The sequence below is a fragment of the Gorilla gorilla genome, chromosome 1 (genome assembly GCF_029281585.2).
Source record: "Gorilla gorilla gorilla isolate KB3781 chromosome 1, NHGRI_mGorGor1-v2.1_pri, whole genome shotgun sequence".
NCBI lineage: Eukaryota > Metazoa > Chordata > Mammalia > Primates > Hominidae > Gorilla > Gorilla gorilla.
Genome location: NC_073224.2, coordinates 74180112 through 74198665, shown reverse-complemented (window position 1 = coordinate 74198665; position 18554 = coordinate 74180112). Strand labels below are relative to the sequence as shown.

Below are 18554 nucleotides of genomic sequence, written 5' to 3'. Positions count from 1 at the left end.
TAAGACAATTTAAAGTTTTATTGAGTAAGCTTCACAAATGGGCATTTTAATTGACATATCCAGGTGCTCATTACAAATCAGACAACCAAAGCTTCATTTTAAAAGTTAAAGCAATCTTGCTGCTCATAAAGTATTTTTTAAGCCTTAAATTTGTTCCTAATCAACATTTAATTTCATTCAGTGATATCTATTTATCCATTGCTAGATACCTCCTTTTCAGAAAGAACCTCAGGTACTGTTTTATTCCCATTACAAAGCTCCATCTCAACCACCACAATGATTCATGGAAAGAACATCAGACTTAGCACCAGAAAATTTGTTCAAATCAAGATAGTAACACTTCCTAGCTATACGTCCTAGAGGAAATCAAAATGTTTCTAACCTTAGTTTCCCCATCAGCAAAATAAGGATAACAATGTTGACCTTAAAGGATTGTTTTGAAAATTAAATAAAATAAAATACGCAGATGTAATGTATACATTATAAAGCACCAGAAAAATGTAAGACAGTATTATTATTCATGTACGAAGATGGTTCATTCATTATTCAATGAATATTTATTGAACATTGCCACTTGGCAGACTTTTTGCTTGGCAGTGAAGATACAAAGTCAAGAAAAGATAGCCATCACCCATGAGGAGCCTACATTCCAGTGGAGGAACCAAAACTAAAAGGCGGAGGACAGCTCTGGGTGCTTGGGAGCCAGAAAGAGCTCCCAGACTGGGTATGGGAAGTGAGGGAGGCCTGGGAGCCTCCTGTGGGGCTGACACCAGAAGAAACTCCATCACTACAGATCCAGCAAGAGTAAATAAATCTGAGTTCCTCCTCTGTGGGGTGGTCCACACACTCCACAGTCCTGGGCCCTAAGCTAGTTCAAAAGCATCCCAGCCCCTTAAGGCAGGTTTTCTCAACCTCAGCACCATTGATATTTTTGTCTGGATAATTCTTTGTTGCAGGGGCTGTCCTGTGCAAGGTAGGTTTGGCAGCATCCCTTGTCTTTACCCACTAAATGCCATAGCATGCTCCCCACAAAGCTGTGACACCAAAAACTTCTTCAGACTCTGCCAAATGCTCTCTTCAGTGCAAAATTGCCCCCCAGTTGAGAACTACTGCCTTAAGGTCATGGAAAACCAATGCAGTTGGTTCTGGAAGGAGTGGAATTCATGCACCCAGTGCCCAGACTTATACTAGATGCTCAATAAATACTGAATGAATGAATGAGATTCCTGGAGCCCCCATATATGTTTTGGGCCTCATCTGGAAGAGCCCTGGAAGGATAGTTAAGTTTCAAGGTGCCCAAATGAGAGGTACCAATAACACCACATAAATTTATAAAGTGCTAGGTATAAATTGAATAATCTTGGGCCAGTAGCTTACACTCTCTGAGTCTCAGGTTCCTCAGTTCTTAAATGGGGATGATAATCCCTGTTTTGCAAGATCATTGGGAAAATTAAGTGAGAGAATTGTAACATATGCAGCATTAGGGGTCAAGGCACTCATTCTTTTGGTGCAATTGACAAAAGGAATCTTAGCAGAATGTCCTCCCAGTTAGTGGGTAAAGCTTATGGACTAGTGTAGTCTGGGTATGTATTGCTTTTGTTATAGACATATGGAATACATGATGCCAGGGATTGACATATCAGCTATGCAACTCATCCCTCACAAGTAACCTGGTGAGTTAAAAGGCCCAGAATGTTGTGATTTGCCAAGGACTCTACAGCTAATAAGTAGTTCCCTGAACTCCAGCAAATCAGTCCATCAGCACCCAGGGCTGGCCAACCCACAGGCCCCACCAGCTCCATCACACTGAGGCTTGTTTGGACTGTGGGTTTGGGGGAAATGCTTTCTATATTCTGTGTTCTGTAGTTTTGTATAGACATAGATCACCAGATCTGGAAATGTCTTCTGAAAATACCGGGAAGGGTCTCCAATTTTTAATTTCATCCTGAAATAAAACACAAATTGTTCAGCATGCTTGCCCCAAATTATTCTTCCCCACTTCACAGCATATGGCCCTGAAGATCTCTTTGCTCACTCGATTTCTATTGCAGAATAAATAAGGACTTTGGAATCTGACAGAGCAAGAATCCTCCCTTGACTCTTCAACTAATTGTGCAACCTTTGGCCACAATCTTTCTGAACTTTAGATTGTTCTTTCATAAAATGGAAATAGTGCAATGCCACAATCCTCTACCTACAATTCCAAAATCCAGAAGAGCCCTGAACTGCAAGGCTTTTTTGTGAGTTTGCAACTAACATTTTTGTCAGCAAAAGCTGATCTAACTAATGTGGGCTATTTTTAGACGTATATAACTCTACCTTCACTTTATCTAGCTGTCCAGTCTCCTGTGTTACTTCACAGAAGGGAGTCACTAGCTCCTGTTCAATTTGTTTTACCGTTTATCCAACAAAAAAATGACAAGGAAGACGAAAGCCTGCTGGACATGTCCCTCATTAATTGTAAGGCCACAGTGATAGCCCTTTTACACACAGAGGGAAGGAATTACTTTTCTTTCATCAAGATAAATTTTCTTTTTTCCATCGTAGATATGAACTTAGAATTGGATTTTTTAAATTGTTCTCATTTCACATATAATTTGTAGGAATGAAAACAATACTTACTTTTTATGCTTTTCTTCATCGATGTGTTCCCCCAAATTCCGGATGAACTTTAGCAGGTCACCCACAGTGTTCTGGTAGAAATTGCCTCTTTTTTCATAAAACTTATTCATTTTTTTCATAACACATTCATTAATCTAAAGAAATAAAAAATAACACAAAAATGTGGTAGCAACACAAAATAAATCCTGATGAAATAATCATACCAAAAGGCAAAATATAAATTTGAATATATTCATATATTCTATAATTACCAACTAATTAATAAAGCAAAATAATTTAAAAATGGAAGTAAATGCTGTATACCAAAATGCTAACTATAATTGTGTCTGGGCTGGGTGCGGTGGCTCACATCTGTAGTCCCAGCACTTTCAGAGGCCGAAATGGGCAGATCACCTGAGGTCAGGAGTTTGAGACCAGCCTGGCCAACATAGTGAAATCTCATTTCTACTAAAAATTTCTGCTAAAAAATTAGCCGGACGTGGTGGCGCTGACTGTAATCCCAGCTACTTGGGAGACTGAGGCAGGAGAGTCACTTGAACCTGGGAGGTGGAGGTTGCAGTGAGCTGAGATCGCACCACTGCACTCCGGTCTCAGTAACAGAGCAAGACTCCATCTCAAAAAAATAAATTTTTTTTTTTTTTTCGAGACGGAGTCTCACTCTGTCGCCAGGGCTGGAGTGCAGTGGCGCAATCTTGGCTCACTGCAACCTCTGCCTCCCGGGTTCAAGCAATTCTCCTGCCTCAGCCTCCCGAGTAGCTGGGATTACAGGCACCTGCCACTATGCCCAGCTAATTTTTTTTTTTTGTATTTTTAGTAGAGACAGGGTTTCACCATGTTGGCCAGGCTGGTCTCAAACTCCTGACCTTGTGATTCACCCACCTTGGCCCCCAAAGTGCTGGGATTACAGGTGTGGGCCACCACGCCTGGCAAAAAAATTAAAAAATTTTTAAAATTAAAACTATATACATAATTGTGTCTGGATGTGAGATTATAAGTATGTTCAAATGTGTGTCTGTATTTTCCAAGTAAATTGTTTTCATAAGAAATTAAATATATTAAAATATGGTTAAAAAATCTTTGACTACTATACTAGGAAACTCGTTCATTATACTATACAATATTTTTATCCTGTGGCCACCCTTTCAAATTCGTACTTGATTACATTTCTTTCTTTAAAAGGGCTATTCAGACTGAAACTGGGCCTGGCAACCATGGCCAAAGTGAACGGTTTTGTTTGTTTGTTTGTTTTTGTTTTTTTAGGTATATTTCCAAAAGGAATAACTAATATTGTTAAAGTGATCACCCCGCCCAAAGCAATCTACAGATTCAACACAATCCCTATCAAAATACCAACATCATTTTTCACAGAATTAGAGAAAAAATCCTAAAATTCACATGAAACCAAAAAAGAGCCCAAATAGCCACAGGCATCTTAAGGAAAAAAAAAACAAAGTTGGAGGCATCACATTATGATATACCTCCAATTATTGTGCAAGGCTAAGATAACCAAAACAGCACAGTACTGGTATAAAAATAGACACATAGATCAATGGAACAGAATAGAGAAGCCACAAATAAAGCCACATATCTACAACCAACTGATCTTTGACAAAGTCGGCAAAAACATACACTGGGAAAAAGACACCCTATTCAGCAAGTGGTGCTGGGAAAATTAGACTGCCATATGTAGAAGATTAAAACTAGACCTCTCTCTCTCAGTGTATACAAAAATCAACTCAAGATGGATTAAAGACTTAAATGTAAGACCTGAAACTATAAAAATACTAAAAGAAAACCTAGGAAAAACTCTTCTGGACATTGGTCTAGGCAAAGAATTCATGACTAAGACCCCAAAAGCACAAGCAATGAAAATAAAGAAACAGATGGGGTTTAATTAAACTAAAAACTTCTGCACAGCAAAAGAAATAAACAGAGTGAACAAACAACCTGCAGCATGGGAAAAAAAATATTTGCAAACTATGCATCCAACAGAGGACTGATATCCAGAATTTACGAGGAACTCAAACAACTTAACAATAAAAAATAATAACCCCATTAAAAAGTGGGCAAATGACAAGAACAGACATTTCTCAAAAGAAGACGTACAAATTGCCAAAAAGCATATGAAAAAATGCTTAACATCACCAATCATCAGAGAAACGCAAATTAAAACCAATGAGATATCATCTTATACTAGGGGCTACTATTAAAAAGTCAAAAAGTAACAGATGTTGATGAGGATGCAGAGAAAAGAGAATGTACTGAGTATCTGCCAAAATAATCTTTTTTTTTTTTTTTTTTTTTTTTTTTGAGACAGAGTCTCACTCTATCGCCCAGGCTGGAGTGCAGTGGCACCATCTCAGCTCACTGTAACCTCTGCTTCACAGGCTGAAGCAATTCTCATGCCTCAGCCGCCCAAGTAGCTGGGATTACAGACGTGTGCCACAATGCTTGGCTAAGTTTTGTAATTTAGTAGAGACTGGGTTTTGCCATGTTGGCCAGGCTGGTCTCAAACTCCTGACCTCAAATGATCCACCCATCTCGGCCTCCCAAAGTGCTGGGATTACAGGTGTGAGCCACTGCACTCGGCCCAAGAAATCTTATATCAAAAAGATACCTGCACTCATATGTTTACTACAGCACTATTCATAATAGCAAAGATATGGAATCCACCTAAGTGTCCATCAACAGATGATTGGATAAAGAAAATGTGTCTGGGCCATTTCAGCCATAAAAAAGAAGAATGAAATCATGTCTTTTGTGGCCACATGGACGGAGCTGGAGGCCATTATTTTAAGTGAAATGACTTACAAACAGGAAGTCAAATATCACATGTTCTCTCATAAGTGGGAGCTCAATAATGTGTACACATGGATGTAGACAGTGGAATAATAGAATTGGAGACTTGGAAAGGTGGGAGGGTTGGAGTGAGAGGGATGAGAAATTACTTAATGGGTACAATGTGCGTTATTCAGGTAATGGTTACACTAAAAGCCCAACTTTACCACTACACAATATATCCATGTAACAAAACTATACTAGTACCCCCTAAAATTTATATTTTAAACAAGGTTACTTGTTTCTCCTTGCCTGCAGGTGTCCCAGGGCAACTCCTTTCATATCACAGTAATGTCATCCTCTTTCTCTGTGCTTGTCACCCTCATAGATACAGAGCCATAGATGGCTCTCATATTTAGAAAGAGTTTGGGCTACGAGATCAAGATGCAACAGTCAAGAATCCAGTGGGTCACTTAGGAAGAGTAACTGATGAAAGAGCAATACTAGTGAGGATGCTGCTGAGACTGGCCAGGTGCACTCTGTGCAGAACACCCGTGAGAAACGCCAAGCACGTATGTGTGGCAGGATGGGGCAAGTCAAGAACCAATACAGTCATACAAGCTGGAAAACTTGGGCTCCAGACCTATGCTGACAAAATTAATTGTGTGACCATGAAAATGGGCAAGTCAACAGAAAAACAAAGTGTAAAATGGGAATTAAAAGGTAAAACTTGAAGTTAAAACCTGAAGACTATCAAAATTCAATATAAGCCCATGGAATTTAGTGAAAAGAACCAATAAATTGGGAAATAAAAGAACAAGTTCCTCTTTCCAGGTCTGCCAATCTCTGACTGTCCAGGCATGAGTAATTTGAGTGTGGTCTCTGAGCCTCAATTTCCTCAGTGAGTAAATGAGTTGGTAGACTTGATGCCATCATAGCTTCGTGTAGTGGTGTGGCTTAAGCACATGGCCTCTGCAGCCATCCTTCCCAGCTTCAAATCCTGGTGCACCCCTTACTGGTTCTGTGTAGTTGGAAAAATTATTTGTCTGTGCCTCAGCTTGCTCATCTGCAAAATATAGATGATTGTCTCAGAAGTTGTGCTAAAGATTAAATGTGGTAACTCATGTAAAGTCTCAAGAACTACGGCTGCCACATAATCATAATGATACTACATAATCATTAGCTATCACTATCATAGTTGCTTTCAAATTTCTTTGTTTCTACAAGTTAAAATTTTAGCCAAAGTTTGATAGACATTCTTTTAGCAAAGAGTCATGGCACATCTACTCCATGCCAGGGATACAATAACTGACAAGACAATGGGTAGTCTCTGCCTTCATGGAACTTACAGTCTAGCAAGGAAAATGGACCGTAAGCCAGTAATTATGAGTGTGATGTGCAGTCTAGAGACCAGTGAGGGAAGGAATGCAAAACAAGAATTAGGAGAAGCAGAGTCCCAGGTCAGGTCTAGGATAGGAAGCTGTTGGTTTCCAAGACCTGAAGATTATGGGTTCTCCCACAGTGCTTTGCACATGTCCCTGGGATGCCCAGCACACATCCCACAGCATCATTTCCGTGGGCTTCTCAGCCCCACAGGGACACATTGTATTCTGCTTTGTATGCTCAAGGCCTTGCATGGGCCTAGCACATAATTGGTATTGTATAGATGTTTGTTAATTAATAATGAAAGTTCTGACAGTACTGACTAGATTGAGATGATGACTAATTTTGTAGAGTTCCACTATAATTAATGCAAGTTAGGTGGAACTTTTCTTAAAGAGAGCAATTTGAAAGATCATCTTTCCTTCAGAGTCTGTTTCCTCAGGCAGAATGTAGGTCTGTGTGTGGATCCTGAGAGCTGGGCTGTTTACAGGCAGTGGAGGCAGCCAGGCTGTACCTGGACTGAAACACCTCACGGTGAAGCACTTCCCTTGGATTAAGCTCTATTTAGTCAGCTGCTCGTGCCATAATGGCAAGAGGATTATCAGCTAAGTAAGGGAAAGGCTCGTGGGCTGGGATAAGGCCATCCAGGGGGAGCCTGAATAACAGTCTATCAGAGGGGCATGGGTCTGAACGGGAGAGAGGGAGGGCCAGCTTCTGAAAGTAGAAGTAGACACCCCGGCGGGGAGCCTAGGGGGATAGGGACGGGAATGCAGGAGGCAAAATCACCTCTTTGAGCCTCTGGTTTGCCACTGGTGTAAAATAAGATAGAAAAACTAACATAAAACATTACACAAATTCTTATTCCTGGACTAACCCCTGCACTATAGGAATTGTTCATACCTTAGTCGTCCACTTGTCAAAACTTTTGGAATGTTCAGAAGGCCCAGGTTGCAGTAGTCTGAGGATGTCACTTTCAGATTTTCGTGTTTTGATGTCGGATTCATTTCCCACATTCCGAAGCGTCCTATAGCGGCTGAAGATGACTAAATGATCTAAATGATCGTGATCATCCCATCCCTCCCTTTCCTTTTCCAGAAAAAGAAAACCATTAGATTTTGGTGTTTTTTGTGCTTTCTTGGTTTTTCTTTCTTTCTTTTTTTTTTTTTTTTTTTTTTTTTTTTGAGATGGAGTCTCACTCTGTCCCCCAAGCTGGAGTGCAGTAGCGCAATCTTGGCTCACTGCAACCTCCACCTCCCGGGTTCAAGCAATTCTCCTGCCTCAGCTTCCCAAGTAGCTGGCATTACAGGCACCTGCCACCACGCTCGGCTAACTTTTGTATTTTTAGTAGAGACGGGGTTTCACCATGCTGACCAGGCTGGTCTGGAACTCCTGACCTCATGATCCACCCGCCTCGGCCTCCCAAAGTGCTGGGATTACAGGCGTGAGCCACCGCGCCTGGCTAGATTTTGGTTTTTAATAAAAGTAATACAACTGTGTCTTCAAAAATTCTGCATGATAGGAGAGGCAAGCATCTCTTTTTTTCCCCTCCTTATTCTTCAGAAATGAAAAGCAGACTCCAGAGAGGTTAAGTCATCTCTCCAAGGACACACAGCCAGTAAATCCCAAGCTAAGAAAAAAGCCTGGGTCTCCTGATTTGCAGCCCAGACTTCTGTCTGCACCACCTTACCCTCTCCATCCTGGAGGCCTGTGGCATCTGCACAAAGTTTTACTTACCTCTCCCAAGTCCAAAAGAAGGGATGACCCAGCAGGTCACTCAGACAGTCCCTCACATGTTCCCCAGGATGGAAGAGACGATGAGTGAGGTCCTTAGTTTCCTCATCTGGAGAAAGTTGAACCACCTCTTCATCACTTTGAGCCTTCAGCTCCTCAAATGAGATGCTTCCCTTCTTTACCACATAGAGGACCAGCCGTCCAAGGTCCTGCACAAAAGCCATAAATCAAGCCAAAGATGCTTACTAATTATTTGGGTAACCCTGGAAGCAGTGGTGCACGCTATTAGCAAACAAGATGATGGGAGGAATCTCAAGGAATCTGTAGGCTTGTTAGGGAGGGAAGACACAGATGTGTGCATACAGACCTCTTCAAGGCAGTATATCGCCCATACCACTTAGTTTTATGAAGAGCAAAAGATACATATAAGTCACAGTTGTTAGGGCAGACTGCTTGGAGGAAGAGAGATTTGAGCTGGGCCTCAAATGTATGGACAGAATATAGATAAATTGAGGAAAGGGAGAATGCTTTAAACACAGGGAGAACTGACAGCCTGGCTGGGAACTGGGACTTTGGGTCTGAGGCTATATCACGCAGCAAATAAAAAAGTCAGTCCAGGCCAGGAGAGGCAAAGTGATGACCCCAGGGATTAGGCCGTGGCCAGGAGGAAAGGCCAAGAAGAAGGTTGCCTAAGGAACTCTCTGCACTAGCCACCAGTCAAGGAAGGAGCTGAAATCTGATGCCACCAAACCAGCAGGCCAGACATATGGGTGGAGAGTCTCGCCCATTAGGTTGAAAGTGCAGCACCCTGTAAAACTCTCCAGGAAAGACCTACCCTGACAGGGTCAGAATCAGCCTGGGGGCTTTGGTCTACAGCGGCCAATCTCCATGTCCCCTCAGGAGCAACAGCTATTTCAGAGTCTTCATCTTTTTGGCCAAGCTTAGGTTCTTTCAAGCTGGGAATTGACCTCACTCCTCCCAGGAGTTTTCAGAGAACCTTAGTATCCAGCCTTCTGCAGAGTGTAGCCCACGAGTTTGAGTTTGTGGTGAAAAAAACCTCACTTACTCTGTTCTTAGGTAGAAAAATAACTCCTCAATGAATATTGGAGATATTTGAAATTCTCTCCTGGAGAGAAGATGTGGCATGCTCAGTTTATTTACTTATTAAGGTAGTGGAGGAAGACAGATTCAAAGAGATACAGTAAGGGTCCACAGTGACAGCCAACTCCACACCGACCCAAGCTGTTGCACCTTCCCATTGTCATCTTGAAAGCTCTGCTGCAGGAGAAGCCCAAGGAAATGCCACGGCCTACAGGGGAGTCAGGACAGTGAGCAAGATGGGGAAAGCCTTGAACATTCTTTTTTTCCTGGTTAAAACAGAATGCCCTCCAATTGCCCATAGGAAATAAGGTAATGAACTGTGACGGTTAATATTGAGTGTCAACTTGAGTTGAAGGATGCAAAGTATTGTGCCTGGGTGTGTCTGTGAGGGTGTTGCCGAAGGAGAGCAACGTTTGAGTCAGTGGACTGGGAGAGGCAGACCCACATTCAGTCTCGGTGGGCACCATCTAATCAGCTGCCAGCATGGCTAAAATAAAGCAGGCAGAAAATGAAAGAGCAGACGACTTGCTAAGACTTCTGGCCTTCATCTTTCTCCTGTGCTGGATGCTTCCTGCCCTCAAACATCAGTATCCAAGTTCTTCAGCTTATGGAGTTTTGGACTTACACCAGTGGTTTGCCAGGGGCTTTCAGGCCTTTGGCCACAGACTGAAGGCTGCACTGTCGGCTTCCCTACTTTTGAGGTTTTGGTACTCAGACTGACCCATCACTGGCTTCCTTGTTCCTCAACTTGTAGATGGCTTATTATGGGACTTTATGTTGTGACCGTGTGAGTCAATTCTCCTTAATAAACTCCCTTTCATATATACATATGTCCTACTAGTTCTGTCCCTCTAGAGAACCCTGACTACTACATGAAAGAATAAGGAAGCAGAAAGAAGAAAGGTAAACTGGATTGTAGAATTTACCTCTAGATCTCTCTTGACTTCCTGTGGATCTCCAGCCCACTTGATGCTCTTATCAAAATCTGCCAGGTGAGCAGCTTTCTTAGAATCTAAGGAAAAGTTTGCAGAGGCACATTGAAAATACTCATTCTCCATAAAGTGAGACTCAATTGATTTATATAAATATGTAACATGCTATAAAAATCATCATCTCTGTGGACGGCAATAATAAACCTTATATCTGTATTGCCATTCACCCCTCAAAACACTGCCATGTGCACTGTTTCATTTGATCTGTTAGGTATCTGCCAAGAGCAGCACTTACATTTTATTTTTTCCAGGCCAGGGGGTAGGAAGGGATGAGGACAAATTTAACCAGCTCCTCGTTCATGCAATTCCAGGGGCCGAAAGCACAAATTTGTAAAGGAGCTGTTCCCTTACACTGAGCTTAAATCTCAGTGCATGTCTATGGATAAGGTATGTACTCTGCTTAGACCCTTTAGGCAAGAACAGCCTTTCCTGAGCACCTATGATGTACCAAATGACTTACTATTTCATCATTGCACTTAGACCTCATAACAAACTTACGAAGGAGGCATTATCAGCCTCAAGTGAGGAACTGAGGCTCACAGTATCAAGTGACTTGTCTGAGGTTACAAAACTACAAACTAGTGAGACTAGGCTTCAAGCCACCCTAATCATCGCTGAAGCCCTGGCTTGCTCCCCCGCACCATATTGCTTCCTGGGACTTTACGGTCAGCCCTGCTTTTCTTTTAACATTTAAAAGAAAATGCTATTTTCCTTCCCTTTGTTTGGCTTGGACCAGTGGATTCTGACTTGTTCTGCCTTGGAGTCTGTGTCTTCACTACGTCACATCTTGTCCTGACATCCTCAACTTTGACCTCAATTTTGTCAGTAAGTTTCCTGGTTACTGCCATCTTGTCTGAAGGAACTCACCTCTAGGATTCTCAAATTTCTGGAGCTACTTTGATCCATGACATGCCTTCATCTGTTTATTTTGCCAGTGGCAATCTAAGGCTAGCCTGGTATTCTGTTGGCATCTAACAACCTTCATGTAGACTAACAGAACCCAGTTATAATTGGTAGCAGGAGACACTGCACTGTAATTATGAATTTGTCGTAATAATGATCCTCAAATTGAATCATCCACATTTACTCTAGGCCTTTCCTCTCTGCAATGAAAAACTTTTCCTTTCATAAACAAAGATCCCACAATTTCTAAGAGAGAACTGGGGATTGGGGACTCACCTATTAAGATGTTTTGTGGTTGCAGATCCTGGTGGGTGTATCCACAGGACAAGTGTAGTTCTTGAACAGCCTTAAATATAGATGACAGGACATTTCGGGCAAACTCATCTTCCTCATTTTCCACATCTTCCCCTCTGTGCACATCCAAACACGCTTCCAGAGTCTGCTCACAGAGGGTGACACACACAAACAAGTGGCCCCTGTGGCTCTCACTCCCATAGAATGTCACCAAGTGACTGTTCTCTCGGCTGCTTTGCAGACAAGAGACTTCCCGCTGTGCACGTGGGCTGCCCTCACAGAACGTCTTCACAGCTACTTCTTGCTTCTCATAGAACCCCAGGTAGATGCCTCCTTCTGAAGTATCAGCAATTTTGTATTTTTCATCAATAAAGAACTTGAGTTTGCCAATCATAGGGCGGTATATTCTGTGGAGATCCTTCAGGGCTGCCCCCCAGTGTGAGCTCTGAGGCTTCCAGTCTTCAGCAGGAGGGTGAAAATCTTCTTTGGCTCCATGAGAGAGAAGAAACTTCACAAGGGAATGGTCATAATTCCGCCTCGCTGTCATAACAAGATCCCCACAATCTGTACTGGCTCCACGTTTGCACAGCAACTCGGCGATTTTCTTCAGTTTGAGTTCAACAGCAAGCAGCAGTGCTGTTTTGCCATCACTGTCTGTGTCATTAATCTCTATGTGCTCTTGCTCCAGAAGCCTCCGCACCAAACCCAAGTGCTTCTTCTCCACTGCCAGGATCAGGGGAGTCTTCCCTCTTTCTCCCCTCACATTGACATCAGCCCCATGGTCCAGCAGCAGATGCGTAATAGCCTCCACATCCCTATCGTGAGAGCTCAGGAGAGCATGGATCAAGGCATTTCTGCCCATATTGTCGCAGGCGTTTACATCTGCCCCCATCTCATCAAGGAGAATCTTCAAGACCTCTACGTGTCCTTTTTCAGCAGCGTCCATGAGAGCTGTGGCCCCTCCTTTCCTCAGCCGCTCTTGATCCTCTTTTGTCTTTCGCCTCAAATTCACATTTGCTCCTCTCTTATAAAGGAATTTTAGGGCTTTGACCTTACCATACACAGCGGCTTCCATGAAGGCTGTGAAGCCATAAAAATCACACTCATTGACATCTGCTCCTTTAGAAAGGAAAAGTTTCAGCAGCTTCACGCTCCCCGCAATCGCTGCGAGGATAAAGGGCGTGGCCCCATTCTTCTTCCTCAGAACAGGGTCAGCACCATGACGAAGCAGAAGTTCCACAATGTCCTCCCTGCTCATTTGTACTGCGTTATGCAGAGGTGTCCAGCCCCCTTCCTCTTCCTGGAAATTAACATTGGCTCCACCTTCCAGCAATTGCTGGACCAGGTCAACATCTCCGTTTTGAACAGCTTTAATCAGCAAGTGATTGTCTTCCACTGCAGCCCTTCTACCGCTGGAGGACGTGGGTCCCTCCTGGGGGTTGTTATGATCCCTGGTCTCCATGACGGTAAATGCCACCTGCTACCACTTTTTGCCTTTTCCTTGAGAAAATGCAAACTTATCTCCTAGCACTTAATCAAAGAAGCTTTGAGTGTAAATTGGGATTCTCTGGCAACAGAGCAGCAGTATGAAGAAGGAACAATGTTCTCAGTCTTCTGACATTCCACCTGGCAACGAAGAGAGGTGCTTTGTAATTTTACAATAGGGAGAAAACACTTGAATCAGAGAAATTAATTATATTAGCATTTTTTCTAAATATATATATTTATTTATTATAAAACTTTTAAATTACAGAATATAAATATATGTAAATTCAAAATAAGAAAATTATTTCTCTAGTCCCAATGCCCAGAAACAGCCAATGTTAATATTTTAGTGTATTTCTATATATTTTTTAAGACATTTGGAATTATACTCTGTAAGTAACTGTATCCTACTTCCTTTCATTTAATACCGTACTATAAGTCATTTCCTATGTTATTGCAAAGTCTTGTAAAACATTTTTCATGACTATGTAATATGAAATCATACAGTTGTTTCATTTCTCTATTACTGAGTGGTTTTCAAAAATAAGTTTTAAAGGGTTTTTTAAAATTAAAAATTTAAAAATTCTAAATGATGTTGCAGCAAATTCAGCTTATTTTAGTTTATTTTCTTTTGATAGATCTTATGATAGATTTCATAAGATAGACTTCAAAGAATTTAATGACTATTCAAAAGATATGATTGTATTTAGGATTCTTAACCTATATTAACAAATTGCTTTCAATGTCATATAAATATATTCTTACCGGAGATAGGTGGCTTCCTAAAAAAAAAAAAAAAAAAGACCATGAAAATATGCACATCAATTATTTATCAATAAAAAAAGAAGAACCCTCATTCAATAAGAAAAACATATTTCTTGGCTTTTTTTCCGTTTGCATTTCTTATGTCACCAGGAAGGTTGATCACTGTGTTTGCTGACTCTGTGCATGTCCTCTTTGTACAACCCTGTGCCCCTATTTAAAGTACAGACAATATCTGACTTATGTTTTCTGACTTTGATTTATGATTTTTTGACTTTGCAGTGGTGGAAAAGCAATAAACATTCAGTAGAAACCACACTTCAAGTACACATACAACCATTCTGTTTTTTATTTCAGCACAGCATTCGATAAATACATGAGACATTTAACACTTTATTATAAAATAAGCTTTGAGCTAGATGATTTTGCCCAACTGTAGCCTAATGTAAGTGTTCTGAGCACATTTAAGGTAAGCTAGGATAAGCTCTGACGTTCAGTAGATTAGGTGTATTAAATGTGCTTTTGACTTACAATATTTTCAATTTAGGATGGGTTTATCTGTATGTAACCCCATCATAAGTCAAGGAGTATCTGCAGTAGTGAAAAGAGCTTGTACTCTGACCTTAGGGAGATCTAAGTTTGAGCTTGTGGCTGTGTAATTTTTTACTATTACTTCCTGTAACCTTGGATTGTTGAATCTCAATTTTCTATTTCCTGAAATGGAGACAAAAATAAATACAGTCATGTGTGTAAAGTACATTAAAGTATGGAGTGTTGCAAATATTAGCCACTCAATGAATGTTAGAGCTAATTATATCCCTTTATGAAAAAATAAATTGCTTAGTGAATTCTATTCTCCCTACACATGTGCATATAGCTACTACACGAATAGGCAACTGGCAGCTATCAATTTCGTCCAACTGTCAATCAGATCTGAGAATTACAGATCCAGTTCAATCATCAGACAGCCCGAAACTGTTACCTGAATATTTAAATAACTGCATCTGCTATAGAATTCACGAAGCAACCCTTTTTCAGCAATCTCACCACTCTGACAGTTTCAAAGCCTCAGAGGTTAATTGATTAGCCTCTTAGAAGTTTAATTAATTGTGCAACACATACACGATCACCAGGCAATGAAATCTTTGAACCAAAGTGTTTGTGTAGACCGTCCCCATTACAATCAGATGTGAGGTGGGCTGGTATAAACAAAGGAGCCGGGAAGGAGAGGAAATATCAAGGAAGCCCTGAGTGACGCATCAGAGTCGAGAAGAGACGAGCCTGCGGAAGTACTCCAACAGACAATCCTGCTTTCAATTTCACTTTCTCTGTGCGACCTGAGTAAGTCGCAAAGAGATGCCTGAGAAACTGAGGACATGGATAAATGACGTGCGGACTCTGACAGAACTCTGGAAGGGCACTGGAGGAAGATCCTTCCGGGCAGCCGAGGGCTGGGAGCTCCCCTCCCACTTCCCAAGTCCTCCAGCCCCTGGCCTCTCCAGTCTCCAAAGCCCAAGAATTCTTCAGGATCGACTTATCGAGGTTTTCTAGCTTTCCTCCTTCTGCCTGCCTTACCTGCTCAACTCAGACGTCTCAATTATTCCTTTGGCAGCCGCTAAGCCTGGAAGACTGCTTGCAGCCCGAGCAGTTTCCTCCTGCTGCGTCACTGAGCCAGCAGGGCGGAGCCAAGAAAGGAGTGAGGAGTGTGGGAGGGAAAGCAGCCACAGGCTCACTCTGGCACCAGGAGCAAAGCTTCTACTTGCACACCTTCTGGAGGAAAGCAATGGCCACTTTCTGTCTGCTGATGAGGAATGTGATGCCCGGGGTCATGTCACTCACCTCTCAGTCTTGCAGCCTTTCAGGTGGCAGCAGCCAACTGCATCCATCACTCTTGCATCCTTTCTTTGTCATTGCGAATTCTGGTCTTCTTGGAAGAAAGGAATGGAAAGTAAACACATATTGAGCACCTATTGTGTTCCAGACACAATGCTTTACATGCAGCATGGTCCCAGTTAACCCATGACAATCTTGTTGATTATGAAACGCAGGCTCATAGAAGCCAAGTAAGCCCAAAGCCCAAGCCCTGTCACCTGTCTCAGCTCACTCAACTCACAGCTCTGAGGCAGTGCGACCTTCTCAGAAGGGTACCGGACTGGCAGTCTGGAGACCTGATCCTACAGCCAGCTCTGTGGCTGCTTAGCTGAGTGACCTCAGGCATGCGATTTAACCATGTAGGGCCTCAGTTCTCTCCTATAACTTGGTTTTGAAGGTTCCTTTCTGCTCTACAAGTTCTGTTCTTGACTATCTTCCTAGCAATGAGCTGTGTACTGTGTACTTAGTGCTGTAGTGGAAAGTATTTCCATCCCCAAAGAATACCCAGTCTTGCTGGGGAGACAAAGCCCTGGGACTTGTGAACAACAAGTAGTGCATGGTCACTTGACGACCACCTGTGTCACACCATCCAGACCCGGGGCCTCTACCACCCCTTATACACCAGGGATTCCCAGGCCTCGCTCTCTAACCCCAGCCTCTCTGCTGAGCTTTAGAGCTACAAATCTTGAATATGTGTCAAATGGAAATACTCATCTTTTCCTAAATCTGCCCCTCCTCCCATTTATTCCATCTCCACAGATGGCACCATCACCCGGGGGCCACCCCTCATCCTCATCCCAACACCAAGTCTCTTGCTTTCATCTGCAAAGGGATGACCAGTCAAGTCCTTGTCATCATTTATAGCAAGAAACTGATGACTTGCTTCCTAGCCCTTCATCCATTGTTCCACCCTGCATCATTGACCCACCATCATTTTCAGGACAAAGTTCAAAAATCCTTAACCCATTATTCATTTAATTAATACTTGTTGGACAGGTGCGGTGGCTCACACCTGTAATCCCAGCACTTTGGGAGGCCAAGGCAGGCAGATCACCTGAGTTCAGGAGTTCAAGACCAGCCTGGCCAACATGGTGAAACCGCGTCTCTACTAAAAATACAAAAAGTAGCCAGGTGTGGTGTCGTGCAGTAATCCCAGCTACTCGGGAGGCTGAGGCAGGAGAATTGCTCGAACCCAGGAGGTGGAGGTTGAAGTGAGCCAACATAGTACCACTACACTCCAGCCTGGATGACAGAGCAAGACTCCGTCTCAAAAAAAAAAAAAAACTTATTGAGCACTGACTATGTTACCAGTGACTATTCTGCATGTCTGGCATAGAGTGATTTACCATACCAGTTCCTCACGGAGTTCTTCTTGGAGCTTGCATCTTAATAGGCAGAAATAGATCATAAACAGTTGAAAAACCCAACATATCATGATTTCAGGTTATAATACAGTCCCTGCCTGTCCCTACTCCTCATGGGCATCATCAGTGCTAGCCTCCAGTTCCTCATCACATTATGTCATATGCTTCTACCTCTATATCTTGACCTATGCTGCCTTGCTACCAGAACTAATGATATTAGTAAGAGTGATGAAAATGTGGATGATTCTGTTAATAATGACAAACATTTACATAGCTCTTTAATATGGTCCAGGAACTGTTCTGAACACTTTATATGTGTATTAAATTATTTAATCTTATCCTTATGATGTAGGTACTATTTTTGTCTCCGTTTTGCAGATAAGAAAACTGAAGCATAAAGTGGTTAAGTAACTTGCTCTAAGGATTTGATCTATATCACTGAACATCACAGAGAAACAGCTTGTCCCCATTCTTTTCTTTTTTTTTTTCTTTTCGAGATGGAGTCTCACTCTGTCACCCAGGCTGGAGTGCAGTGGTGCGATCTTGGCTCACTGAAACCTCTGTCTCCTGGGTTCAAGTGATTCTCTTGCCTTAGCCTCCTGAGGAGCTGGGATTACAGGCACACACCACCACATCCAGCTAATTTTTGTATTTTTAGTAGAGATGGGGTTTCGCCACGTTGGTCAGGCTGGTCTTGAACTCCCGACCTCGTTATCCACCCGCCTCAGCCTCCCAAAGTGCTGGGATTACAGGTGTGAGTTTTTTGAGATGGAGTCTTGCTCTGTCACCCAGGCTGGAGTGCAGTGGTGTGATCTCGGCTCACCACAACCTCCACCTCCCAAGTTCAAGTGATTCTCGTGCCCCAGCCTCCCAAGTAGCTGGAATTACAAGTATGAGCCACCATGCCTGGCTAATTTTTGTATTTTTAGTAGAAACAGGGTTTCACCATGTTGGCCAGGCTGGTCTCGAACTCCTGACCTCAAGTGATCCACCCACCTCGGCCTCCCAAAGTTCTGGGATTACAGGTGTGACCCACCATGCCCAGCCCCTGCCCCCATTCTTACTGAAGCAAGATAATGAACAAAATAAGTAAATCATGTAGTGTATTGTAGGCGACAAATCTATACATCTACAGAAAATAATAAGATAGAATAAGGAGGGTTAAAAGTGCCAGGATGGGGATGGTGATTTTAAACAAAGTAGTCGGGAAGGGTCTTGTTCAGAAGGTGACGTTTGAGCAAAGACTTGCGGAAGATGCAGCAACAGG

The 18554-nt window shown here is 42.4% G+C and overlaps 1 protein-coding gene across 4 annotated transcripts; it reads right to left on the bottom strand.

Annotated features, from left to right (window-relative positions):
• On the bottom strand, nt 1-15738 carry RNASEL (ribonuclease L). Of its 4 annotated transcripts, XM_019027577.3 has the most exons (8): nt 15627-15712; nt 14055-14071; nt 11787-13430; nt 10542-10627; nt 8518-8723; nt 7684-7816; nt 2623-2756; nt 1-1945 (listed from the first exon to the last, which is right to left on the bottom strand). In XM_019027577.3, the coding sequence occupies exons 3-8, from the start codon at nt 13264-13266 to the stop codon at nt 1759-1761; spliced, it is 2226 nt and encodes a 741-aa protein (XP_018883122.2). In that variant the 5' UTR covers nt 13267-13430; nt 14055-14071; nt 15627-15712; the 3' UTR covers nt 1-1758. The 4 variants fall into 4 exon arrangements, with proteins under 4 accessions (XP_018883122.2, XP_004028062.2, XP_063566392.1 ...); XM_004028013.2 differs by lacking the exon at nt 14055-14071 and having other exon boundaries at nt 15627-15738; XM_063710322.1 differs by lacking the exons at nt 1-1945; nt 2623-2756 and adding an exon at nt 3455-6466.
• Nucleotides 15739-18554: the final 2816 nt, after the last annotated feature.